This window comes from Choloepus didactylus, chromosome 23 (assembly GCF_015220235.1).
Source record: "Choloepus didactylus isolate mChoDid1 chromosome 23, mChoDid1.pri, whole genome shotgun sequence".
NCBI lineage: Eukaryota > Metazoa > Chordata > Mammalia > Pilosa > Megalonychidae > Choloepus > Choloepus didactylus.
Window position 1 is genome coordinate 29,972,993 of NC_051329.1, and position 26,788 is coordinate 29,999,780.

The following is a 26,788-nucleotide window of genomic DNA, read 5'->3' on the forward strand; positions in this document are numbered from 1 at the left end:
GTTTATTTTGCCTCCTAAATATCTCTTATATTCATTTACCTTTCTCTACTTTTACCTCCATTACCCTAGTCTGAGATACCATTATTTCTTTCCTGGACCACTGTAAAACTATATTCAACAAATATTTGAATATATCCAAAAAAATTAATGAGGGTTTGATGATAGTGTGGTACAGAGGGGAGAGTTCAGTCCCAGTTTAGCAATTAACTAGGAGAAGTAACCTAAGCAAATGGCAGAGCTAGGGCTAGAAGCCCAACTTACTAGTTCCTTCACATAGATTTTAGTTTTATCAATTGAAAAATGAGAGGGTTGGACTAAATTTATATAACTCCTTCTATAGCTCCAATAGGTTGTGATCTGCTATATAATCCAACCACTGTTCTAGTTTGCTAATGCTGCCAGGATGCAAAACACCAGAAATGGATTGGCTTTTATGAAAGGGGATTTATTTGGTTACACAGTTACAGTCTTAAGGCCATAAAGTGTCCAAGGTAATGCATCAACAATCAGGTACCTTCACTGGAAGATGGCCAATGGCATCTGGAAAACCTCTTTTAGCTGGGAAGGCACGTGGCCAATGTCTGCTCCAAGTTCTGGTTTCAAAATGGCTTTCTCCCAGGATGTTCCTCTCTAGGCTTCAGCTCCTCAAAAATGTTCCTCCCTAGGCTTCAGCGCCTCAAAAATGTCACTCTTAGTTACTCTTAGCTTCTCCGAAGCAAAAGTCTGCTTTCAAAGGCTGTCTCCAAAATGTCTCTGTAAGCTGAAGCTCCTCTCTCAGTTCCAGTTTAGTCTTCAAAGTGTCCCTCTTGGCTGTAGCTCCTCTTCAAAATGTCACTCTCAGCTGCACTGAGTTCCTTATGCTTGACAGCTCATTTATATGGCTCCAGTGATTTAATTTAGACCCACCCTGAATGGGTGGGGTAAAACCTCCATGGAAATTATCCAATCAGAGTCATCACCCACAGCTGGGTGGGGCGCATCTCTACGGAAACACCCAAAGGATTCCAAAATCTAATCAACACTAATATGTCTGCCCACACAAGATTGCATCAAAGGTAATGGCATTCTGGGAGACATAGTACACCGAACTGGCACAACTACTATATAATTCCCGGAAGAGCCATTTAAAAAACCTCCTAACAAATGAAAAAATAATTGCCATAGGTAATTCCTCTTGCAAGGCTGTAGTTGAAACCATTAAATTATTTAGAGACAAAAGGCCTAGAGGAATGACAGAATCGTGTTGCAAAAAGATCTCGAGAGCCAGAATATTTTGAACCAAATCTAACAAGCTGAAATTTAATAGAGATTTCAGTCAAGTTTTATGTATTTGGGTCCCCTAAACCCAGTCATCCAGGAACATTGCAAGAAATTGAGGTTATTTAGCTTGGAGAAGAGAGTTCAAGGAGACATGAGTTGGGTTTGAATATGTGAAAGATGGGAAAATAGAAGAAGGCTTAGACCTGTTCCATATGTATCTAGTGGGTAGTGCAAGGTCTATTTCTGAAGGGCAGCAGATTTCAGCCTAGACAGAAGTGCACAAGAGGTAATAGGCTCCCTGTCGGGTGGTAAGTTTCTTATTGCTGGAGGGTTTGGCAGGAAGAATGTGGAAGGGATTCGTGTATTACATGGCTGGCTGGCTTAGGTGACCCCTAAAATTACTTCTACTCCTGAAACGGCATAAATCCATACTCTCAGATAGTGGGCCCTCAACTTGGTCTGGCCTTCCAGCCCCAGCAGGTAAAATCTTGTGCCTTCCTTGTCATGGGAGCGGGGAAAAGAGATTATAGCCAACAATGTTTGCCATGATGGGGAAACTTTAAATATAATAATCCCTTATTCTGATCTGGACATCTGTAGTTATCCCCATTTAGCACATCAAGAAATGGGGCTCAGATCCTATGCTTTGCTTAGGATCAAATAATGGGTGATTATTGGCAGAGTTAGAAAAAGAACCCCATCTTTTGAATCCTTCTTTAAATCTATTTCTGCTATATCGTGAAACTTTTGGATGTGAGATCTCTAAAAAGCCCCCCGCAGATGGAAACACACACATGCACACACACACACACACACACTATCATCATCATCATCATCACTGTCATCATTCAATCGTAAAATATTTACCTCATACATATTTCACTCCAGGTTTTTGTTGGCTGCTGTGGGGTTTACAAAATTTAAAGCCACAATCCATTCCTTACAACTCTTTATCTAAGGAGATAAGTCAGAAAACCTGGTATGGTTTCAGAAAGCTATCAAGCCTTGGGCCCTCACACTTCCCAAGCACAAAAGGAGCTGAGGGGCTGTGTGTGACACTCAGGACCTCTTTTTCTTCTAGGATTGCGAGGCCTAATGCTGTCAGTCATGTTGGCCTCTCTCATGAGCTCCCTAACCTCCATCTTTAACAGCGCCAGCACCCTTTTCACCATGGACATCTATACCAAGGTCCGGAAGCGAGCATCTGAGAAGGAGCTCATGCTTGCTGGAAGGTAAATGAATTTTCCCCCTACCATGCAGTCTCAAAGCTTGAATGGTCAGAGAGGCTCCAACTGTGCTACCCCTCAAGCCAGAGAAGTTTGACAGAAGCCTGGGAAGAATGAGAGTATCCTTATGGCTAGTTATTTTTGCCCTTTAGTGTCATTTATCTTTAACTTGGAGATCATCCAGTTGCCTCTCTGGAACTAGAAGTGACCTCAGAGATCATCTAACCCAACACTTAGGTTATCAACAAGCAAAATGAGGCTTATCCTTCGTAAAGCAATACAACCTGGACAATGGCAGAGCTGGGATTGGAACCTGTGGTCAACTGGGTCCCTGTACAGGGCCTTTTATGTTGCTCCATACTGCCCCCCTTAGTCTGCAGCAATTCATAGTAGCCATCCTTTGGAGGCCCAGACTCCTCAAATGCCTTGACCATTCTCTGCAACATTTAATAGGACCATTTTGAGGGTTAAGTGAGATTATGCTAGTTAACATGCCCTGTAAAGTATAAAAACACTATGTCAAAAGGGCTAATAGACACAAGAGGATACTGAAAGTAGCAAACCAATAATACATGGATCAGGTGTGCTTATTATCATAATGCTTTGGAATAGAGCAGATGCTTTGGGTAGAGTTTAAGAGACTCTCTGCTCTATCTCTCCATGGGGCCAAGGCAGATAAACTTCGTCAGAGCAGATGGAACAAATTTTTGGAATGTCATTAAGGAAAAGGTTCCAGTGAGTGCAACAGAACCATAGGTCTCATAAGCTGTGCTAGGGTGAAGAAAGGAAAGGAACAATGGCAAGCCACTCTCAGGCAACAAGACACCTGGTACCCAGGGGAGATACGAACCAGGCCAGAGTCTATTACCCTGATTCACAGGAAGCAGCACAATTACCTTGACTGGTTTTTCTTTAGAAAGGAGTTTACTGACTCTTTCTATTATTTATAAGGCTCAAGATCCAAAATGGGAAGAGAACCATTTTGTTGCTCTGTTCAGTACTAGATCTCATAGTCCTGAGATTATGTAGGGGTTCACATTTTTGTGCATCCTATGATTGCTACCCTGGGACTTGTCCCTTCCCTGGACAAACTTATAATTACATGAAAAAATTCCAAATCTGCTGTAGGGACTGTAAGAGCAATCAGAGAAGGGAGAGAGGAGCATGACATGCAGTAGTTGGGGATGGCTCCTAAGGTAGGAAGAACCTGAGCTGAGTCCAAAATGGTGCATAAGATTTGGGTAAGTGGAGGACAATGGGAAGAGCATTCCATGGGAAGAAAGATGGGAGCAAAACACTGCTCTATGCTCTTTTGCCTTAAATACAGGTAAGTGAAGTAAGAGAATAACAGCCTTCCTACCAATTAAATCAAAAGCATGGGTAAGAAGAACCTGTGAGGGAACCCTCCAATCTTTTCTAAGTGAAGCTCTGGGGTGAAACTGAAGAGGAGGAGAGTTAGAAATACCTGATATTGTTCCTTTCCATCTAGACTATTACTTTATAAACTCTTCTTGGCTTGTAGTTTTAAGTTTATTATTATGAAGAAGAAGAAGGAGGAGAAGAAGAAAATAATAAGTTTTTATTCTTTATTGAGTGCTTACTATTTGCTAGGTGTGTTGCTTTCACTAATCCTCATTCCAACCTTGAAAAATTGTTCATATTATTCCTAGTTTACAGATGGGGAAATTGAGACTCAGAGGTTAACTAATGTGTCCCTATGCCATACAGAGAGAATACGAATTTGAATTCAAGATTTTCTGGCTCCAAAGTCCATATTCTTGTTTGTATACTCTACTGCCTCAAAGTGGGATTCTGGGTCTAGGTTGTAACTGAAATTCAAGTGTATTTCACTTAATTATAGACACAGATGAATTCCTAAAGGCAGAGTACAAAAGGAAAAAACCCTAAAGAATGAGTTTGCTAATTTAATTTTTCTTGCTGCGGTCATATTTGATATATATATATATAGTTGATATATAGTGACATATATTTATGCATGTAGAGTTGTTTACTGACATTTTGTTGTGGGGACTTTGATTTTAGGTTGTTCATCCTGGTCCTGATTGGCATCAGCATTGCCTGGGTGCCCATTGTGCAGACGGCACAGAATGGGCAGCTCTTTGATTACATTCAGTCCATCACCAGTTACTTGGGACCACCCATTGCAGCTGTTTTTCTGCTTGCTATTTTCTTCAAGAGAGTCAATGAGCCAGTAGGTATCATCCTTGTATGTCCAGAAAACTCATTCCAGCACAGAAGTTCCCACATGGCTTTGCATCTTCTCTGTGGGAGGGATTCTGTTTCCCAGAGATTGTGAACAGAAATGGATGTGCTGTAAGGAGTATACATGGGAATGCCCCCAAGGATCTTATGGTTCTCAGAGAGTTGGAGTGAACTTCTGTGACTCCCCTTTCCCCCCAACATTATCTGCAGGTACAGAACTAACATTGTTGTATATTTCCTAGCCAAGCTTGGTGATTTTGACTTGACTGCATGGCACTCCCTGGGAATCTATAGCCCTTTGGGCAAGCAACTCCAGAAGTCCTAGCACAGGCTTCCTCCAATGGTTCTGCAGCCAGCTTGGCTTTCTAGCCAGCACTTTCCAGAGCCCAGTGAAGGGCAAAGTCCTGGTGCTCAAGCAGTTTATAGGGAGAATAGTGTAAGGTAGGTAACAATTGAGGAGAAAGTAAGGCACAAAATATAAGTAGGGAGGGATTCACAGAAAGGCTACATTAACACAGACTGAAACCATCAGGGAAGGCCCTGGGGAGGAGGTGAGACTGGAAGGATTGAAGTTGGAGAAGGAAGAGAGGACATTCAAGGCAGAGAGAACAGTACCTCCTAGTACCTCCCCAAATTTGGAGGTAGAAGTGGAACAGATAGGGGTGAGGGTAAAGTTCATATAAGGTATCTCACTTGGCTCAAGAGGGAGTTTATATTTGTGGATAATGGAAGAATAGTTGGAAAGGCAGGTAATATTAGGTTAGGAAGGACTCTATAAAAGACAGGCTAAAGAATTTGGGTCAACGGCAGGGTGCCATTGCAAGTTTTAAACCACCGTGGAAATGGAGCCTTTGGATATACCCTAAGACTAGGGTATTCTTGGTTGTCTCTGTATCCAGCTGTCTGCCTGCCTGGGGTGGGTTGGGAAAGTGGGGGTGCTGGCCATGTGGCTATTTGCTTGAAACAATAAAAATGATGACATATTTCTGGTCAGAGACACCCCTTTTCTATCAATAGGACAGAATAAATGTAAACCATGGAAATATCTCACTAGAATAACCCAGCTTTAAGGTACATGAATCACCACTTAGGTCTCACTTCATTTTGCATTTGCCATTAAGGAATATAGTACAGATTTGCTGGTGACTCAGAACTGGGTATACAGATAAACAACCTCAAGAGATCAGAATGAAACCTCAAAGTGACCTTGACAAGTTGGAGAAATGGGCCCACATTTTGGGATAAGATTCAGTGGGGATTGGCAGGAGCTGGTTTACTAGAATATTTCTAAAAAATAAGTTAGGAAAGCATGGCCAGAAGCCCACTTGGGTATAGCAGTGGATCATAAGCAGGTATGAGTTAGCAACAGACCAGGACTTTCAAAAACAAAACAAAGCAAAACAAAACAAAACAAGATTAAGAACTGGGATATATCTATAGTAGTGGGTCTCAGTGGGGGGTGATTTTGTACCTGGGGGACATTTGGGAATGTCTGGAAATATTTTTTAGTCATTGTTTGGAGGATGCTATTGGTATCTGGTGAGTAGAGGCCAGGGATGCTACTGAACACCCTACAATGCACAGGACAGCCCCTTCCCACAACAAAAAATTATCTGGCCCAAAATGTCATTGGTGTCAAGGTTAAGAAACCATGGGCCAGAATCTCCAGAGAGTAGTAATTAGAGATAGCAAGGTGATCTCAGAACTGATCAGTCACTGTACTTATTGAGGGGTGATTCCAAGTCTCTAGGAAAATGTCGAAGGCTATCAGAGATTTTCAAGAGTTCCTTCAGACTAAAGAAATAGGAAGAGGTTAATGGCCAAAAAAGAAGGAAAGCCTTAGAAAATTTTATCAATACTATTCACACAAATTAAAAGTCAAGAAACAGTTTTTTTTTGAGAGAATAAGTGCATGACAAATGAATGGGGAACAAATTCTTTTTCCTTATTCATTTATTCATCTAGCAGATTCTTTCAGATACCAGACATGGGGCTAGGCACTAGGAACACAAAGACGAGTGAAACATGGTTTCTGTTCTGGACAAGCTCCCAGTTCAGGTGAGGAGACAGAGAAGTGGATGAGTGATTCCATAGCAGTCAGGTCGGTGCTGGCGTGGAGGAGAATCCACAGTGCTGCGGCCACAGCAGAAGACACCCATCCAGTTCTTTCGTGGGAGAAGGGAGGTGTCATTTGGGCTAGAACAAGGTCACCAAAGAAGGGAAGAGCCTGTGCTCTCCTAGGAAGAAGGAATGACTTGTACAAAGACTGGGGGACATGAACATTCATGGCATATTTAAAGAATAGCAAGAAATTAGCACACCTGTAATATAAAGTATAGGGCTAATGATGTCTAGCAAAGATGTTAAGGTTAACACTTAACAAATCATGAAGGCCCCTTTTGGTCATCCTTCTAAGAGCACTCTCTATTTTGTCACTGCCCCCCTTAAAACGTGGCCTCCAGATTTAGACCTGATCCTTTAGGTATGGACTGACCCAAAACAGATAGATAGATAAAAATAAGTAAGTTAAAAAAAAAACTGTAAAATTATTCTCCAAGTGCCTTTTAAAGGCTTCCATATCTCTAATTTAGAACCAAACCTTTAATGCAAAAACATGTAGTATGGTTTTATGTTCTCAACTTACAAATAGTGATTTTGGATCTATAAGGAGGGTGGAAGAAGAAAGTATTATATTTTGATGGAAAAGTTGCTTTTGCCTCTCCAAAGGACCTGGTTTCCTTTTCTGTATTTGAAAGAATACAAATTATTTCACAAGTAATTAATTACTTTACATATGAATATTCCTAAATCTGGAGTCTGGTTCTGATAGTAGCTGAGGGCAGAGAGGTTTGAATTATTTTTAAAGTTAAAGGGAATTATTTTTGGAATTCTTAAGGCTTTGGGTTGATATTCTATACCAGTTATTTAGATGATTTACCCCATTATATTATGAATCCTTATTTTACAATCCATGCAAAAATCATGTCCCTGAAACATGATAAATATACTCTCTGAAGGCCTGACATGACACTCCTGGCCGTATTCTTCAGATGGCCTGTAGCTATCATTTCCCCAAACTTTATTCTCTTGCCTCTGCTCTACCAGAAATTATAGGATGCCCAGCTGTTTTGTGTGCTTTGTGTTAGTTAACCTAAGGTTTTCTTTCACAGGGAGCCTTTTGGGGACTGATCTTAGGATTTGTGATTGGGATAGCCCGTATGCTGACTGAGTTTGCCTATGGAACCGGGAGCTGCATGAATCCCAGCAACTGTCCCACAATTATCTGTGGTGTGCACTATTTGTACTTTGCCATCATCCTCTTTATCATTTCTATCATCACCATTGTGACCATCTCCCTCTTTACCAAGCCCATTCCAGATGTGCATGTGAGTATACATTTGGGAGACCTATTCTGCCCTTGTTTCATGTTCATGCTACAATGCCCATCATGGTTAGCCCTGGCTCAATTAGACATTTCACACTCACACAACTAAAATAGGCCATAATTGGCATTGGTTTCATGTAGAAGGACACAGGACAGGAAGCACAATGTGTCAGCAGGGCAGTATCAGGTGTGTGTCTTCACTGGGAGTTCTCACAGCAGCCAACACTTAAGTTCCGGGGCTGTTCTCTGGCCCCTGCTCTCCAAAGGACAGCCCAGGTGTAAGGGAATGAGATCATTTGGGCAGGCCCAGAGGCCACCCTGGATTAGAGGTCCATGTCCCAACTAGGAACTGATATTTCTTGTGACAGCTCCATAGTCATAGCTTCCAGAGTTCCAGTAAGGGACATGTCTAGTTACAAGAATCACCACATTCACAGAAGCCTGAAGTATGATTTCTCCTTTGATATTTTTCCCAATTAAGCCACCAAACAGTTATCCATAGAACTGAAGACGTTTCTAACAATATCAAAAATTGCTAAGTACTCTTCTTTACCTTTGATGGTTCACTGCCTTCCTGAAGCAGCTTACTAATTAGAAGCCTTGTTTTAAACATAAGCAGTATAGTCTGGTAACCCAACATGGCTCACATTCCACCTTATTCAGGTTTCCAATAGAACAGAGCTAGAAAGTTAACCCAAGGTCATATTTGTCCATAGAGGGTGTGTGTGTGCATGTGGGTGTGTGCACACACACACAAACACACACACAGGGGTCCACAGAATCCCTAAGAGACCTTTAACTTCACTTCCAAATTTTCAAGACCACCCTTAATATCAAACAAAGACTGCTTTTATAGCATCAGAACCATCGTCATGTCTATTGGATCTGTCACAGGCTTTCTTTGAGTAATGTCAGCTGCTTTTCCTTGTCCCAGTCTTTTAAAGTTTTGCGGTCCCAAACACATTTAGCTCCATGCCTTCTCTTGACTTATACAAAGCAAGGTAGTCACCAATAGGGCATGGTTGGGATAAATGTATTGTATTGATTGATTTTCAGACTTCTCCAAGTTTGTGATTCATGCTTTAGACAATGTCAGAAGAACCTGTGCCCCTATTCTAACATGGCTCATGATTCTACAGATTATTCATCCCAGAATATGACAAATACATAGCACAAAATCTGATCTTATACTGCTGGTTAGGACAGATGGATGTCTAGTCTTAGTTCCCAGTACCAGTGTTAAAAGGAACCAATGCATTGATGTGTAACAAGATTTCATTCATTCATTCAACACACCTTTCTATATTCAAGGTAGTCTCTGAATAGAATAGCATAAGGGCTAACATATGCATGTATAATATTTATATCTAAGTTCCCAAAATATTTAGAGGTAATGTACATGGGATCTGTTATGTGTTTCTGCTGGGACTGAAGCTGTATGCCTTATTCTTTCTTGACATATATCCTTTTATTCTCCCATCTTCTTGATCAAGACACTATTTGGCTCTTCCTGCTGACTTGTCCTGTTTTTTCCACAGCTCTACCGTCTCTGTTGGAGTCTGCGCAACAGCAAAGAGGAGCGTATTGACCTGGATGCAGGAGAGGAGGATATCCAAGAAGCCCCGGAGGAGACCATTGAAATTGGTGATTTATGATTCAGGGCCTATTTCCCAAGCCCTAAAATGTTACTCATACAGTAATAGCAAGGCCACTTTACTGAAGCCTTCACTCAGTGCCTTTATCAAAGCTCAGATCTCTCTCCTAGAGAGTAAGAGGAGTAAGGTGGGGATAAGATAGGTGAATGGGTTTGGGGGAGTTAATTCTGAGTCCTGACCAAGGGGAGCAAGGAGGTGCAGAATCATCCACCTCTCCTCCCTCACATTTTGTACTGCTCAGTAAATGTGTACATTAGGAACTTGCCACCCTGCCTCAACTTGGGGCATTGCCAAGGACAAGGAAAGAGTCAGAGCTCTTCTGATATAGTCTCTGAACCTAGAACAGTTGTAATCAAAGTTATGGTCCATTCTGGGGACATCAGGGGAATGGAATATAGGCTCTTGGGACCTTATATCTCACTGACTTATCATATCAAATCAGCAAACATACAATGTTTAGTCAGTGCTTGGAGAAGTATCCTGATCATGGAGAAATCCTTCCCTCAGCTTCAGTGTTGCAATCTTACCTCCCTACATGGGAGAGACACCCATGGAGGATGGCTGTAGAGATGTAAGGCATGCAGAGGCATGAGAGCTCAAGGTAATATGTGCTTGATCTGGTGCTGGGCTGGAGATCTCACCGCTCCAAAGGAGAGCTCAGATGCAGCAGAACAAGTTCTGAATCTGGCCAACAGGACTCCTAGCTCTGGAAAGGACCCTAAAGATCCTTTGCTCTTATCACCTCATTTTATAGACATGTTAATTGAGACTCTGGGAGGCTTAGCCTATGGCCCCAGCTCTGATACAGTGCAGGTGATCCCTTAAGAACCTTTCTATTCTAAAACCTGTGAGTATGCAAGTGCTAGAGGAAGCCTGGAGACACAGGTAGCTGATCACAGTGCTAAAAAAGGCAGCACCCCACACCCACCCTCTACCTTGTTTTCCTGCTTAACATGCTCCCTACTTCTCCCATCTCCAAAAATGTCTCCACATTGAGTAAGACTATTAGAGCTTTGAATGGGACATGGATGAAGGTATTTTGAGTGTTAAGAGGTTTCTTTCTTTTTTTTTTTTAAGTAGAAAAAAGAATATTTTATTTCCCTGTAAACACCAAACCAATGTGTTTCAAAATACTTGGCTAGATCACCAATCCCAGTCATTGCCTTAGTTCAAATGTTCACCAAGAAAATAGTCAAGCAGCAGAAATTCATTGTGAGATGCTTTTAAAAAAGTTTTTTTTAAATTTTATTTATTTTAATTTTATTTTTTTTTACTTTTGTATTTTTATTTATTCATTTATTTTTGCTGAGGGGTTTCTAAGTGGAAGAAGAGATTAATTTTGTTGTCACCAGAGGGCAGAACTAAGACTGATGGACGTAAAGAACCCATTCAATTTTAACTCAAAGTAAGGAGGCAGGATAGTGCAGTGACCGTGTGGGATCTGGAATCAGAAAGAAGTGGTATTAGATACTGACTCCTCTATTTACTACCCTGGGCAACTGAATCCATTTTTCTGACGCTCAGATTCTTCACCTAAAAGCATATTAAATAATAGTCCATATCTCACAGCACTGCTGGAAACATTGAATGAGAAAATGCTTGAATACAGGAATTGGCTTCTATTATCACCACCATAATTAATATTAAGGGAGAGTTTTCTAACTGAGTTGGTCTAGAAAGAAATGAGTGAGAAGTGTGCATCTATCAGGGATGCTATAGAGGGGATCCCAAACAGGCTAGAGAAGTGGCTCGATGACTTCTGAGGTTCATAGTAGCACTAGAATTCTGTTGTTTCTTGATGAACTTTTGGTGAAATCAGACTGAACACTCTGACCTGTTAAAGCACAGTAAACTTGCTTGAGAGGTTTTTTTTTTTTTGCATGCCATGGATGTCACCCTAACCATTCTCTGAGAAACAATTGCATGAGGAAGCCTTGTAGCTGTACCATCATCACCATCACCATCATTATAATCAAGATGATTGATGATATAATATATTTTAATTATGAATACCTTAACTTAGTCTAGTACTTGATTTAAGTACTACATCATCCTTTTAGGGCAAACAATGCAAGAATGATTCTTCCAATTTTAAGATGAAGAAACTGAGAAAGTCCCAAGGCCACCTAGCTTTTTAATAATCCAGATAAGCATGTATTTCTCATTTCGGTTGGTTAGTGAGTGCAATTCCTTGCCCTTCCTTCCCCATCCTCCTATTCTGGTGGAGTGGATTAAGAGTAGTAGTTCAAGGAGTCTTGTCTCTTTTTCTTATGTGTGTGAGAGGAAAGAGAATGGAAGAACACGGAAACTTCTTGTCACCCACTATGTACTGGATGCTGTCATTAAGTTTTATAATGAAGAAGATACTATATTTTCAATTGTACAGATAACTAAGGATAAGAGATGTGAAATAGCAAGGCCATAAAGCTAAGATTTGTTCCAGTTCTGACACACATGTGCTTGGTCACTAAGATTCTTTTCCATTCTAAAATTCTGTGACTGAAAAATGGAGAGCTCAGAGTAGTGGATAAAAGACAGTGGGCCTGATCTACAACCGGTGAGTGGTAGAGCTGGGATTCAAACCCAAGTCTGTCTACATCCAGTGCCACACTTGGGCTCAAAGGAGAGAATCAGTTCTCTTGGTGGCCATTCACTTTGAGTGGCAAGTCCTGTTGGATGGCTTGATTCAGCAGTGTTGATACACAAGATTAGATACTTAGACCTGCAATTGTTATCACTTTTGCCCTTGCATCAGGGACTGTTCAGACCCATCATCACCACCTGGCAGGGTCTGTTGTGAAGCCTTGGAATTTTCAGGTATAGCCACTGCCCTTCTGAGTCTTGCTGGTCTCATTGCTTTCCAGTGGTGTAGCAAATAGATACCAGTATACCGTTTCAGAGGTGGGTTTTCTGTGTTCTTCACATATCACAGATCCCCAGCCCATTGTTAACTCTCTCATAAATTATTTCTCGTTTGACTCTGACTATATAAATCAAAATGCATTTGCATTGTTTTGAATCTGATCGAGATACAACTTAGGATAGCTGATCCTAAGGATTAGGAGCCAACTATTACCATTGTCGGGTGATTTATTAAGTTCATTTGAACAAGTTGTTCTATTTCCATTCCTACAAACAAGAAAATTGGGAAATTTCAGCATGGCCTCTTCTCTGGAAACTTTTTCAGGTCCCTCCCACTTCTCTATCTAATTATTCTTTTATGCCTTTGCCTTGACACAGAAGTTCCTGAGGAGAAGAAAGGATGCTGCAGGAGGGCCTATGACCTGTTCTGTGGGCTGGATCAGCAGAAGGGCCCCAAGATGACCAAGGAACAGGAGGAAGCAATGAAAATGAAGCTAACAGACACCTCTGAGAAGCCTTTGTGGCGAATGATAGTCAACACCAATGGCATCATCCTCCTGGCCGTGGCTGTCTTCTGCCATGCGTATTTTGCCTGAGTCCTGCTCTCACCTGCAGACTGTGCTCATGAAGGCCAGACTCTTCACACCACCTCTCTTTAGTCCCGTTCTGTGGCATTGAAGGGAAGCTGACCATTGTGAATTTAGGTTGGATAAATGTGTAATTACAGGTCAGCTATAGGAAAATCATTAGTTTGCTGTTAACTTATATATTCGAAGCCAGTGTGATGTAGTCAGCTGTATGTAGTAGAGCCACAAGAGGAAATTCCACTCAGTCATAGCTAGAAAAAGGCAGGCTAAGGAACAGAAGCCCTGTGATGACTGATATGTTTTTGTCTCAGATAGATTCAGTGTGCCAACATTGTTTGTAATCCTTGAATATTATTTTGAGTATTTCAGCCTTTTTGGTTCCTGCTAATTTCTTCATCTGACCTCCTCTCATCTTTTTTAAAAGCAAACTCCCCCCCTCCATTATATCCCTGCCAATTTTTTCCTGGCATAAGAAAAATTAATCTGATAAACTGGTGAAGATATTGAGACCGAGGATGGTTGCCTAATGGGGTCCTTGTCCTGGGCACTTTTCTTCTTTGAAGTAGAGGCTTGTGGATGTCAGTATATACTCTAAAGGGAGGGACCAAGGCACCAGACTCAGGCCAGTAGGGGAAGACAATAATCATGAGTCCAAGGGATTTTTCTGCTTTTCTTAAAAATGTCCATTGTGAGTTCCCCATGTTTGGGATTTCACTCATTTTGACATTCACTGTGCCTGGAAGGTCTTAGCCACTAAGCAATGTTTGTTGACTGAATGAATGATAAGGGCATTTATTTATAAATACTTTATTATTATTATTTTTTCACCTGCTTTATTTTTACTAAGTCTGGCCCTTGGTTAACATTTTCCTGTGGCTTCACAAACCACGCACTGTGGTGAGTTTCATGAATTGGAATGCATTTACCCAAGGCTGCTCTTTCTCCCAGTGCTATTGTTCCCCTACTGCTTTGGAAGTTGATTCTATGTCAGGTAATAGTGGGAATAAATGAGCCACCTGGGCGCATCTGCATCTCAAGGCAGCTGCACTCGACTGCAACCTGGAGATAGCATGAGATCCTCCTCCTCATGAGTTCACATGACCACAGCCCTCCCTTTTTTAGGTGTCTTGATTGGTCATCATCATTGATCAAGATGAGGGTAAGTGGTATCTGTTTCAGACGGAAGTGCCAAATACCTCTAGCTGAGGAGGGTGTATTTCTTGTTAAGCCTACTTTCCAGGGGGAAAATTCTTTTAATCCACCTGTGAAATTTCAATTACTGTTGTAATATAATCACATTGAAGTTAAGAAAAAGTCACAATGTTAGTACTGACTGATTTCAGGCTATCTTAGAAAGAAAGCTGGGATCTAAGGTTCTGTGGAGCTGAGAATGGTTCCTGGAGGTAAAAATGGTTTGAAATGTAAAGGGATGGCTTGTTATTGTAGAAGAAAGCAAACCCAGAGGGCACTATTTGATGTGCCTTCTCACTCCCCCGTGGAAGGACCCTTAAACTAGGCAGAACAGATGGAAAAGTGGAGAATTTCACGTGATTACCATTATCCAGAGTTCTGTCTTGTGTAGAGTCTGTGGTATGTGCTTTGAGAGGTCAAAGAGAGAGGATAAAAAGCTGGTAGATGAAGTGGGTGGCATAGAGTTTCTAGATTGTCCTGGATTCTGTTTCTGGCTTTGTCAATGATTCACTGTGTATGTTGTGGTAAATTATTTTGTCTCAGCTGTGTATTTTTCTCTTTGAAAACTGGGAACCTTGATGCTTATAGGATCTACCTACCTCCTGGTGGTGTGACCAGGTCACTTTTGAAGAGAAGATGCAGATACATACATGAAAAATGTCATTCAGATATTATATTAAGGTGCATTATAGTCCCATAAATTAAAATGTATTACTTTGATAAAAATTAAAACATTAAAAACCCTATCTTCATGTTTCCTGTTCTCCAGAAATTCCAGACAAATAGTGAATGTATTTGTGGTGACCTTTTAGTTGAACATAAAATATGGATTAGGAAGCAGAAAACCAGGATAGTTGGGAATACAATCTAGTAATTTGAACATTATTTAAAAATCTATCAAGGTTTGGAGGTGATTTCTACAGCAAAACCTCTAGTAAATACATGGCAAGTAACTACTTCTAATGCAATAATGTCCCATTACAACCGAATGAGCTACCTGGGTAACAAGGGATTGGTGAGAGATAAATTGCACTAGAATAATTGCAAGTATACAGGAAAGAGCTATTCTTTACCTCAAACTGAAGATGGCATTATACATGGGGCAGAATGACTACTTATTAATGTTCAGTTTACAAAACTGAAGAATCATGCCCTATCAGGAAAACAGCTTCTTTAAATATGGATAACTATTTTTTTAAACATTTTTTATTGTGACACGTAACATATATACAGAAAAGTGATATCTTTCAAAATACAGTTATAAAGTAGTTATAGAGTAAATTTCAAAGTATGGTATGGGTTACAGTTCCACAATTTCAGTTATTTCCTTCTAGCTATCCTAATATGCTAGAGACTAAAAAGAAATATCTATGTAATGATTCAGTAGTAATAATCCTTTGTGAAAGATGCTACTCCTCTCTCTCATTTGATCACTGCCTCAATCTTTAGGGATATTTAGGCAATGACCACTCTACCTTGTTCATATTGAAAAAGGGGTGTCCACATTATGGTGAAGGGGGATGCAGCTGGTTGATGCTCTTGAAGAGGCTGGTGCTTTTGGGTTTTGGGACTTATATGGCATAAGAACAATCTGGAGGTTTTAAGTTTCTGAAGAATAAACTTAGTGAATGAAACTTTTTAGAGTCTCAGATAGAGACCTGGATATTCTTTAGGGTTTTCAGGAATACTATTGGATGGGCTTGGCATACTGTGGCAATGTGCAAAATCTAGCTGAAGCTTGCATAAGAGTAACCCCCAGAACAGCTTCTCAACTCTATTTGAAATCTCTTAGCCAAAGAATCTTATTTTGTTACATATCTTTTCCCCCTTTTGGTCAAGAAAGCATTCTCAATCCCACGGTGCCAAGGCCAGGCTCATCCCTGGGAGTCATGTCCCATGTCACCAGGGAGACTCACACGCTTGGGAGTTATGTACCATGTAGGGGAGTGGGTAGTGAGTTTGTTTGTAGAGTTGGGCTTAGAGAGAGAGAGAGAAGCCACATCTGAGCCTCCTTCTGGAAGAGGTTCTCTGGAAGTGACTCTTACGCATAATTATGAATAGGCTTAGCCTCCCCTTTACAGAAGTAAGTTTCACAAGGGCAAGCCTCAAAATTGAAGGCTTGACTTATTAAGTAGGGGATCCCTAATTTCACAAAGCATATATTCTATCCAGCATAAACAGTTTCTCATGTTATCCTCACTTAGTTGTAAAATCATCACTCTGAATTTTAAGCAATTATTATAACTCAAAACACAACACTTATCTGCCCCCCCCAATTATTTACCTCTAATATTTGTGTGGTAATAGAAAGGTATTCTTATTAAATATAGTCCATAGCATGCAATAGGTAGTTTTTCACATATACGACTCTTTTGTTAATTCTCTGTACAAGTGTCATAACTTTGAAGTAGATCATACAAGGACTTTTTTATATTTGCTGTGCTAATTTGTGAGATTCATGACTTTAAACAGCCCCCTTCAATCATATTCACCTTCAATATGTCACTGTTACTTATAATCCCATTAATGAACTATTATTGCCACTGTCCATTCCCATACCAATAAATTCAACCTCATTAATAGTTTGTACATATTAGGTAACCACTCCCCCTTCTGTAGCTTCTATCTCTAGGTCCCCTATATTCTACATTTTAAGACTCTGATTTTACATGATGTAGGGGGTTCATATTAGTAAAATCATGTAATATATCTCTTTTTGTGTCTGACTTACATCACTCAGCATTATGTCCTCAAGTTTCATCCATGTTGTCACATGTTTCAGGACCACATTCTTTCTTAACTGCTGCTTAATATTCCATTGTATGTATATACCACATTTTGTTTATCCACTCCTCTGTTGAAAGACACTTCGATTGTTTCCAACTTTTGGGAATTGTGAATAATGCTGCTATGAACTTTGATGTGCAAATGCCTATTCTTGTCACTGCTTTCAGATCTTCTGGGTATATACTGAATAATGGAATTGCTGGGTCTTAGGGCTACTTGATATTTAGTTTTCTGAGGAACTGCCAAACTGTCTTCCATAGTGGCTGTGCTGTTATACATTTTCACCAGTTGTGGATAGGTGTTCCAATTTTTTCACATCTTCTCCAGCACTTGTAGTTTCCTGTTTGTTTAATGGCAGCCATTCTTATAGATGTGAGATGATATTTCATTGTGGTTTTGATTTGCATTTCCCTAATACCTAATGAAGAACATTTTTTTCCTGTGCTTTTTAGCCATTTGTATTTCCTCTTTGGAAAAATGTCTGTTCATATCTTTTGCCCATTTTATAATTGTGTTGTTTGTACTTTTGTCACTGAGTTTGGGTTTCTTTATATATGCTGGATATCATTCCCTTATCAGATATGTAGTTTCCAAATATTTTCTCCCATTAAGATGGTTGTCTCTTTGCCTCTTCAAATCTGATGTTATGTGTCTCTAGCATATTTTTAATTTGATCTACAGTGTCATTCATTTCCACAAGATCTGCTATTTTTTCTATTTACTCTTTCAATTTCCTCTTTATGCTCTTCTAATGTCTTCTTGATGTCCTTTGTGTCTTTAGCCAACCCATTGAAGTTATTTTGGAGATTTGTATGTACTTCTTTGATTTGTTGTTCCAAGTTCTGTGTCTCCTCCAGTTTTTAAATTTAGTCATTTGGCACAGCCATATCTTCTTGGAATCTTCATATGCTTTGTGATTTTCTGTTGCTTTCTTGGCATTTGCTTATCTTAAATAAATTATTTTGAGAGCTGCAAGTCTACTTGGACATCTGTATAAAATTTGGCAGAACCACAATTTGCTAGAGTGTACTTTCACTGTCTTCCCAGCAGATGGTGCTCTTGGGCCCCCTCTTCCTCTCAAGCCCACTTTTCCTTGACTGTGGCTGCATGCTGGGTGGGGTCCAAATCAGGTGGAAATCCTATCAGTGCAGCAGTTCTCCGTGCACACTGGAGACTGCCAGCCCTGTTGGTGGGGGTGTGTACTGTACAGTTCAGTGGGGAATTAACTTGAGGGCATAGTGAGTCTGGTGATTCCCAGGCTTCCAAGTGGATTAAGCTTGTGCTGTGGGGCTTTGGGTTTCATTCTTCCCCAGCCCTCAGCCAGCTGAGAAGAGCCCTGCTTTAGTCAGCCCACAAGATTCCTGCCCAATGTGCACCTGTGGGCCTCTGGGTATGGGAGAGGCTCTTGGTGCTTCCATGTGGCACTTTCCACCTGTGCATGCAGCAGGGCTCCATGCAGAAAGGATACAGGCAGCAGAACACAGACTGTCTCTCATGCCTGCTAATTGTCGGATAAGCTTTGCTCAGCTCTGGCGTCCCCTCTCCTCCTGAGGGAAGGTTTCCCCAGTCTTCCCCCAAATCAGGCTCCCATAACAGTCTCCCTCAGGGTTGAGGGGAGGCACTGCACACTGTAGCAAGGTCTCTGTGTATGACTAATACAAGTCTGTTCCCAAGTCCCCTCACAAGGAGCTCCTGGCTGTGGGACTGAGAAGGGTTATCTCCTCAGCTGGTTCCAGAGATGGGATGTGGAGCTCCTTCCTCTCCTGCTCCAGCTGACATGTAGCTGTCAGTCCCTGAGGTGATCACCATTGAAAAAACTCACCCCATCTTTTCAGTTGTAATTTCTCTGCTTTTCCGTCCAGGTCCCCCCTATATATTGTAGAGGCTCTTCTCTGGCCACTCATTCCCTGGAGCCACTGTTGCGGTTGTTTTCTGCCTTTTATATAGTTACTCCATGGGGGAGAAGTTTGCTCTGCCCATGGAGTAATTATATAAAAGTCCCCTGGATAACTATTTGTAAAGGAATCCATCAAAAAAATTTACAGACCTCCTTCCGTCCAGAGTCAAGTTGGTCCTGGGGCCTTTGATCTACCTGGGAGCATTGCTTCTTCTGTGTAGCTGTTATACATTGGTGTTCACTTAGAAAATGAACACCTAGTGTTTCTAATGTTGAAATGACCATATGCCAGAAGATGCCCTGCAGCTTTGGTTCCCTTGTCCTGCTCCACCAAAACCAATCTGGGAGAAAAACATGTTGCTTGGTGGTGGGGAGAGAGGTTGCTTGACATTATTCTCTCCCCCACCCCAGTCCAAGGAAACCCCACCTAACCTCCAAATTGTATGGTGGATAAATTTATTTGAATAAGGTGTGTTCCACAAAACTCATTGGCTTGTTGGGTTGTGGGGATGAGATTGGGGAGGTGTGGATGAGGTTAATTGTGCCAGCATTGTTTGGCTCCAAAGGATTTAGGTTAGTGTTAGTGTTATTCAATTCCAGAGCCCCACACTGCAACCCTAACACACCCAGCTTTCTTATCCCCAAGAGCAACTCAGTCAAGGAATCAGTGATTTGATACAATTTATTGCATGCTTGGCAAACTGATAGCAAATTCCCACCTGTTAAAGGGAACTTTATTACATGCAAATACTGTCAGCAAATACACATGTGTTTCAGAATCAGCCAAAGGATTTAAAGCAGTAGTTCTTAAATTCCAATCACCTGCAAAGCTTGTCAAAAAAACAGATTTCTGCGACCTACCCCTAGAATTTCTGATTCAGTAGGTCTGGAATAGGGCTCAAGAATTTGCATTTGTAAGTTTCCAGGTGATTTTGATGCTGCTGGTCTAGAGATCAAACTGTGCAAACCACCGACTTAGAGTTAACTTTCAAAGAGGGCTTCATATCATCACCAAAGCAGGCAGAAATGGAGGAACCTCTTTCCCTTGCCCTCCTCTGAGATTTTCATTGAAGTCTCAGTACCAAAATTCTTTTCTGAAACCAAAGTTATGTAGGTGTATTAGTTAGGGTTCTCTAGGGAAACAGAATCAACAAGAGATATCTACAAATATAAGATTTTATAAAAGTGTCTCATGCAACTGTGGGTATGCATGAGTCCAAATTCCACAGGGCAGGCAGCAAATTGGCAACTCCAATGAAGATGTTTAATGGACTCCTCAGGAAATGCTTTGCTGATTAACCAAAGAAGAAGTGAAGATCCTCTTATCTGCCTTGCTTGAAAGTCTTCAACTGATTGGATTAAATCCGGCTGATTGAATTCTTTCATTGGGGAAGGCACACCTTCGTTGATGTAATCAGTCACAGCTGCAGCCAATTAACTGATGATTTAATAAACCAACCTTCTGGTTTAGTAACCAGCCACTAATATCCTTGCAGTAATGGTTAGGCCAGTGCTTGCTTGAGCAGGCACCTGGACACCATCACCTGGCCAAGCTGATGCAAGAACTTAACATCACATTCCACAACTTGTCAACTTGGCAGTTATACACATCACCTTAAACCATACTTTATCTCTAAGTAGAGAACAATAATAGACATATATTTCACCTAACAATACTCCACTGTCCTGCATACAACCAGAAATGCACTAAATCTCTTCACAATAGGGTGCAAGTCCTTGGGTGACATTAACTCTTAAAATTGATTTATTTTAACTTAAATACTGCAAAATAAACAATACAGCTTATGTCATATGACAAGGGAGACCAGATAAAAAAACAAAGATATTTACTTTACAGACAAACACAAACATACTCATAACAAAACGAGGAAATATTTATGCCATCATAGTCCTCGTTTCTGTAACTGGTCACGTGGTTGTAGTTCATATTTATCACTACCTTCTTCCACTACCCATTCCATGTTCTCTTTACACTCAGCAAGCACTTCAGCTGGCCTTGGTTCTTTGCCTGGGGGGTGACCCAAACCTTCATTCCTGAAGTTTCTTGGCCATTGGTAGTCCTGCCTAGATTGGGTTGTTGCAGTTTTGCATGGACTTTAATCACAGGGCATGGTAGTACTCAGAAGCATAAGAAGCCCTAAGTGGCCAGGTAAAAGTCTTAACTTCCAGTTCAATGGAATTATTGTTGTGTATCCTGATGGAAACACTCCTCCTTTTGGATCTAAGTCTTGTAAATCAGCAGAGATTAAGCTTGCAGGAACAGGAAGCAAAAATTTTCCTAGTGGATCACTAGGAGTCATAGTGAGTGGTGTCATTCCTATTTCCACCCCTTGATTTCTGGACCCATGAATCCTGGCTATAGGAGAAACAGCACCATAGAGTGGATGCTGATTCAGAGCATACCCAGCCTCCTGGAGAACACTGCCCCTGCCCTTCAAGGTATTGCCATCTAGTTGGTGTCATAATTGAGTCTTCAACTGGCCATTCCACTGTTCTATCAATCCAGTTGCCTCTGATTGATGGGGAACATGGTAAGATCAGAGAATTCCATGAGCGTGTGCCCATCCCCTCACTTCATTTGCTGTGAAGTGGGTTCCTTGGTCCGAAGCAATGCTGTGTGGAATAACATGATGGTGGATAAGGCATTCTGTAAGTCCACGGATGGTAGTTTTGGTGGAAGCATTGCATGCAGGGAAGGCAAACCCATATCCAGAGTATGTATCTACTCTAATGAGAACAAATCTCTGTCTCTTTCATGATGGAAGTGGTCCAATGTAATCAACCTGCCACTAGGTAGCAGGCTGAACAACTTGGGGAATGGTGCCATATCAGGGACTGAGTGTGGGTCTCTGTTACTGGCAGATTGGGCACTCAGCAGGGGCTGTGGTGAGGTCAGCCTTGGTGAGTGGAAGTCCATGTTGCTGAGCCCATTCATAATCTCCATCTCTACCATCATGACCACTTTGTTCATGAGCCCATTGGGCAATAACAGGAGTTGCTGGGGAAAGAGGCTGATTGGTATCCACCAAACAGGTCATCTTACCCACTTGATTATTAAAATCTTCTGCTGAAGTCACCCTCTGGTGAGCATTCACATGGGACACAAATATACTCGTATTTTTTGCCCACTCAGAAAGATCTATCCACATATCTCTTCTCCATACTTCTTTGTCACTAATTTTCCAATTATGTTCCTTCCAAGTCCCTGACCATCCAGCCAAACCATTAACGATAGCCCATGAATCAGTATACAAATGCACCTCTGGCCAGTTCTCCTTCCAATCAAAGTGAACAACCAGGTGCACTGCTCAAAGTTCTGCTCACTGGGAGGATTTCCTCTCACCACTGTCTTTCAGGGACAACCCAGAAAGGGGCTGCACTGCTGCAGCTGTCCACTTTTGGGTGGTGCCTGCATATCATGCAGAACCATCTGTAAACAAGGCCAGTTTTCTCTTCCTCAGTCAACTGATTGTAAGGAACTCCCCAAGACACCATAGCTGTGGGCTGGGAAAAAGAAGGTAAGGTGGAAGGAGTGGAGGCCATGGGCATTTGGGCCACTTCCTCATGTAACTTACTTGTGCCTTCAGGATCCCCTCAAGGTCTATCTTATATACCATTTCCATTTTATGATAGAGGGCTTCTGTGCACACCCAACTTTATGGCTAGATGGGCCAGACAGCACCCAGCTCATGATAGATGACTCAGGTCTCATGGTAACTTCGTGGCCCATGGTTAAGCATCCTGTCTCTACTAAGGCCCAACAGTAGGGAAAAAGCTGTTTCTCAAATGGAGAGTAGTTATCTGCGGAGGATGGTAAGGCTTTACTCCAAAATCTGCAGGGCCTGCATTGTGATTCTCTTATAGGAGACTGCCAAAGGCTCCAAACAGCACCTCTATTTGTGACTGACACTTCCAGCACCATTGGATCAGCTGGATCATTTGGTGCAAGTAGCAGAGCAGCTTGCACAGCAGTCTGGACCTGTCACAGAGTCTCATCTTGTTCCAGCCCCACTTAAAACTAGGAGCTTTTCTGGTCACTTGGTAAATGGGCCAGAGTAGCACGCCCAAATGAAGAATACATTTTCTCCAAAATCCAAAGAGGCCAACTAAGCATTGTGCCTCTTTTTTTGGTCACAGGAAGGGCCTGATGCAACAGCTTATCCTTCACCTTAAAAGGGATATCTTGGATTGCCCCACAGTACTGGACACCTAGATATTTTACTGAGGTGGAAAGTCCCTGTATTTTTGTTGGATTTATCTCCCATCCTCTGTCATGCAAATATCTTATGAACAAATCCAGAGTAATTGCTATTTCTTGCTCACTAAGTCCAATCAACATGATATCATCAATATAATGGACAAGTGTGATGTCTAGTGGGAAGGAGAAACAATCAGGGTCCTTGCAGACAATATTATGACATAGGGCTGGAGAGCTGATATAACCTTGAGGTAGCACAGTGAATGTGTACTGCTGGCCTTGCCAGCTGAAAGTAAACTGTTTCTGGTGGTCCTTACTAACAGCTATTGAGAAAAAAGCATTTGCCAGCTCAATAGCTGTATACCAGATACCAGGGGATGTGTTGATTTGCTCAAGCAATGATACCACATCTCGAACAGCAACTGCAATTGGAGTCACCACCTGCTTAAGATTATGATAATCCACTGTCATCCTCTGAAACCTGTTTTCTGCACAGACCAAATAGGAGAGTTGAATGGGGATGTGGTGGGAATCACCACCACTGCATCCTTCAAGTCCTTAAGACTGGCATTTACCTCTGCAATCCCTCCAGGACTCTGGTATTTTGTTAAGCAGGGGAAGTTCTAGCAGCTTCCATTTGGCCTTTCCCACCATAATATCCTTTACTCCATGAGTCAGGGAACCAATGTGAAGATTCTGTCAATTGCTGAGTATGTGTATTCCAATTATGCATTCTGGAACTGGGGAAATAACAACAGAATGGGTCTGGGGACCCACAGGACACGCTGTGAGATGGATCTGAGCTAAAACTCCATCAATCACCTGACTTCTATAAACCCCAACTCTGACTGGTGGACCAGAGTGACATTTTGGGTCTCCTGGAATTAATGTCACTTCTGAACCAAAATATCTGATCATTTCCTTTTCCCAATGCACAGTTACCCTGGTAAAAGGCCATAGGTCCCCCAGGGAAGGCTGGGAGGAAGATTAACACTATAAATTTTTGGCAGCATAACAGGGTCCATACCCAAGGGTACCTGGCCTTCTCCTCACTCAAGGGTCTCTGGATCTGTAAACTGTCTCAAGTCTGGGAATTGATTAAGAGGCCATGACTCTGTTTTTCTAATTCAAGGTAGACTTTTGTTTACTTGACCTAGAATTCTTCTGCTTATACAGATCAAACAAAAAATTTAGCAGAATGCCCACCTATTTTACTGCTAGGTACTCCATGATCTACTAGCCAACACCATAAGTCTCTGTGAGTCAGATTATTTTGACTGCTGCCTTGAGCCTGTTTTCCATTATCGTAGCCACACTCACCTTGTCTTTCATGGATAACTGCTGCTACATGTCTTCTTCTTACTCAGGATCTGATTATCCCCATTTTGTTTAAGGATTCCAGCTCAGTGACAGCAGTACTGACAGTAATATCTGACCTGCTGAGAAGGGTGACTACAGAGCCCTTCAGGGATGATGGAGCTAGTCTCACAAATTTATTCCTCACAATCCTGGTAAAAGGTGTGTTCTCTGGACATTCCAAGGCTGTGAGAGCAGGTCTTCCATGATAAATCCACTCTAACATTCCAATCTCTCTAAGCCTTTGAATCCCCTCCTCTACATTATACCAGGGCAGTTCTGGCATTTCAACCTCAAGTAATGTCAGCCACCTTTTGATCCACGTTTCAGCCAACCACACAAACTGTTAACACCCATTCTAACCCCTCAAGCTACAACATTGAATGCAGAATCTCTACTTAGTGGGCCCATATGAGTAAATTCAGGTTGATCCAACTTTATATTCCTTCCACCATTTTCCCACACCCTTACTATCCATTCCAACACATATTCAACTGAAAACTCATACAGTTCTTTTGGAGTATAGCATACTTCCTCATGATCATGCTTTGTACCTCAACAGTCGGGGACTGTTGGAATTTTAGTCTAGTTTATAGGTCTTGAAGCAAAGACTGGTGGTTGGGGTGGGTCATGAAAAGAATTTGGAGTATCCCTCAAGCCATTTACCTCAGGACATTCAGTTGCTGTTTCATCTCCTGAAACAGCATTAATCTCTCCAGCAGAGGAGTGAGGGATTCTTCCTCATGGGAGGTGATTACAGGTTTAGCAGGCACTGAAGGATTAATTTCTTTAGGTGGGGGTTGGATGGCAGTCTCCTCATGGCAGACTGGAGGTTGGGAAGCTGTTTTCTCAAAGCAAGCTGGAGGCTGGGTAGCTCTCTCCTCAGGGCAGACTGGAGATGGGGAAGCTGTTTCCTCAGGACCAACCACTACAGGTATATCTAACAAAGACTAAGCAGAAACCAGGGTGCCAATGTCCTAACTGCCATTATCATCAATCCATGTGTCCCCATCACAAGTTTCAGGACCCCATTCTTTTCCAATCAATGCCTTTACTTTAACAGCAGACACCCTGTGAGGTTGAGATTTTAGTTTATATCGTTAATCTGCTACTTGCACAATGAGACTCTGGGTCTGGTTTTCAGAGATCTCAAGTCTGTGGCCACAGGAAATAAGACTTGCTTTCAGGGCAAACATAGAAACCTTTACATCTGTCATACCATGTTTAAGTTTTAAATTTGAAGACTTTAGCCCATCCCTTTCTCTTATAACTTTATCCAGCATATCTAAGAGCAACCAGCCAACATCATTTTACTCTTAACTCTGCAAGCTCTGTTAAGGTGTCAAAAACACTGTCACCCACAGAGGGACAATATGGCAGAGTGGGGAGGTGTGGGTTTTAGTTACTCCTCTGGGGCAGTTGGTAGAAAGCCAGGAACTGCATGGACTAGACACTGCAGAGGAATTTGAGATTGGACATACTTCTTACAACACTTACAAATGCATGGAGCAGCTGAGTTCAGCAAAATCTGTAAGTTGTTGTGACCAGGGTGCCCATGCCCCTCCCTGCCAGTCACAATCCCAAGGGAGGAGAGCCATCAGTGCTAGGAACCAGGAGGGAGAACAAAAACTCCAACCATAGATAAACTAAGACCAGACACCAGAGAATCTGGGAGCAGTCACCCTGGCAGAGAGGAGATAGGGCTAGCAAAAACAGCCACAAAACAAAACTGAACAAACAAACAAAAAACCAAAAATAAAAGCAGAAACTTTTTGGAGTTTGGGTGGACATAATACAGAAAAGGACAGGACGCAAACAAAATCAGGCACATATTCAAATCCAGGGGGTGAAAGCCCTTGTCTGAAAAGCTCTGCTTTATTGTTGTTCCTTAATTGCCCTCAACTCCCTGTCTTTTAGCATTTCAATAGCCCATTAAATCTGCAAGGACTGTAAATAGTCCCTACTGGGCCCTTCTTTTTCTTTTTTCCTTTTTCTTTTTCTTCTTTTTTTAAAAAGTCTTTTTCTCTTTTCTAAAAAATAATTATTCTAAGAAGCCCATTACAGAAATCCTCAAAGACTTGCAATTTTTGCCCAGGCAACAGCAGAGCTAAGATAGCTCTGAGAGACAAAGCAATAAGTT

At 41.6% G+C, this 26,788-nt stretch overlaps 1 protein-coding gene across 1 annotated transcript in view; it reads left to right on the forward strand.

The window, feature by feature from the left end:
* The window catches only part of SLC5A1 (solute carrier family 5 member 1), a 72,553-nt gene extending 56,574 nt beyond the window's left edge, over positions 1 to 15,979 (forward strand). The window contains exons 11-15 of the mRNA XM_037817286.1: positions 2,342 to 2,492; positions 4,530 to 4,698; positions 7,880 to 8,095; positions 9,633 to 9,738; positions 12,990 to 15,979. Of these exons, the coding sequence (XP_037673214.1) occupies positions 2,342 to 2,492; positions 4,530 to 4,698; positions 7,880 to 8,095; positions 9,633 to 9,738; positions 12,990 to 13,207 (860 nt within the window). The 3' untranslated portion in view covers positions 13,208 to 15,979. The remainder of the gene's footprint in view (positions 1 to 2,341; positions 2,493 to 4,529; positions 4,699 to 7,879; positions 8,096 to 9,632; positions 9,739 to 12,989) is intronic.
* The last annotated feature ends 10,809 nt before the right edge of the window (positions 15,980 to 26,788 follow it).